We start from the raw sequence: 1,376 nt of genomic DNA, 5'->3' as shown, positions 1-1,376 counted from the left end.
CCAGCCTGCAGGCAGTGGGGGTGCTCTTGGTGAAGTCCTGTATCTCCACCCACCCAGGCAGTGTGCCACGTACTGCTGGGCAGGGATGGGCGGGCACAGGGAGTCGCACTGCAGGACGGGACGGAGGTGAGGAGCAAACTGGTGCTGTCCAACGCCTCCCCCCAAATAACCTTCCTGGAGCTCATCCCCCAGGTATGGGGCACATGGGGCTGGTGGGAGCTTGGTGTGGCAGCATCCCCCCGGCCACACTGCCCCTCTCACAGCCAGCTGGCATCTCCCACCCCAGGAACACCTACCAGAGGATTTTGTCCAGCAAATCCAGCAAGCTGACACACGCTCCCCTGTCACCAAGATCAACGGTAGGTACTGGCAGTACCACCTCCTCCACCATCCCCACTGGAGGGACACTGGCACCAGGCAAGAGGCTGCACCCCACTTCCCTGCCCCCCTCTCCTGTGCCCAGTGGCGGTGGACCGGCTGCCCAGCTTCCTGGCTGCCCCCAATGTCCGTGACGGCCAGCCCCTGCCACACCACCAGTGCTCCATCCATCTCAACTGTGAGGGCACCCACCTCCTGCATCAGGCCTTCACTGAGGCCACCCACGGGCACCCTTCCAGCAGGTAGGAGCCCCCACTAGCACACCCCAGTACCCCAGGGAAGGGGCAGGATGGCCATGGTGGATGGGTCGGGGAAAAGAGGTTTGGGGTGGCTGGGGCCACTTCTGCCTGCCTAGCTGGTGTCCTGCTCTCCCAGGCCCATGATCGAGCTCTGCATCCCTTCGGTGCTGGACCCAGGGCTGGCCCCACAGGGCTGCCACGTCGTGTCCCTCTTCACCCAGTACACCCCCTCTGTGCTGGCAGGCGGGCAGCCCTGGGACGAGCAGGCCAGGAATGCATACGCAGACACGGGTACATAATACACACGTGGACCTGGGTGACGCCAGGAGTGCTGGTCCCTACCCATGGGCAGAGCTGCTCTGAGCAGTTCTGGCCACCATGTTTCCCCAGGCTGCCTGCCAGCCTCTCCATCCTTCTCTAGTATTTGACTGCATCGAAGCCTATGCCCCGGGGTTCAAGGCATCCGTCATCAGCAGGGATATCCTGACACCACCAGATCTGGAGAGGATCTTTGGGCTGCCTGGTGGGGTAAGCACCTTGTAGGCTTAGCTCTGAACATCACCAATGCCAACACTGGTGGGCACACAGCCCTAGACCAAACACAGCCAGGTCACACAGAGGTCTCCCTGCAGAACATCTTCCATGGAGGGATGTCTCTGGATCAGCTGTATTTTGTCCGGCCAGCACCATCCTATTCAGGCTACCGGACCCCCGTTCCCGGCCTGTACCTCTGTGGAAGCGGAGCCCACCCTGGTAAGC

General features: G+C 62.2%; 1 protein-coding gene across 1 annotated transcript in view; it reads left to right on the top strand.

Annotated features, from left to right (window-relative positions):
• Positions 1–1,376, top strand: part of PYROXD2 (pyridine nucleotide-disulphide oxidoreductase domain 2) — a gene marked incomplete at its 5' end in the record, with an annotated part of 3,888 nt that overhangs the window by 2,134 nt on the left and 378 nt on the right. Inside the window, 6 exons of the mRNA XM_008936712.1 lie at positions 62–192; positions 287–359; positions 464–620; positions 754–908; positions 1,039–1,145; positions 1,250–1,370. Of these exons, the coding sequence (XP_008934960.1) occupies positions 62–192; positions 287–359; positions 464–620; positions 754–908; positions 1,039–1,145; positions 1,250–1,370 (744 nt within the window). The remainder of the gene's footprint in view (positions 1–61; positions 193–286; positions 360–463; positions 621–753; positions 909–1,038; positions 1,146–1,249; positions 1,371–1,376) is intronic.

Source organism: Merops nubicus, unplaced genomic scaffold (genome assembly GCF_000691845.1).
Source record: "Merops nubicus isolate BGI_N331 unplaced genomic scaffold, ASM69184v1 scaffold35193, whole genome shotgun sequence".
In the NCBI taxonomy this organism is placed as follows: domain Eukaryota; kingdom Metazoa; phylum Chordata; class Aves; order Coraciiformes; family Meropidae; genus Merops; species Merops nubicus.
This window is presented reverse-complemented; position numbering and strand designations above follow the sequence as displayed.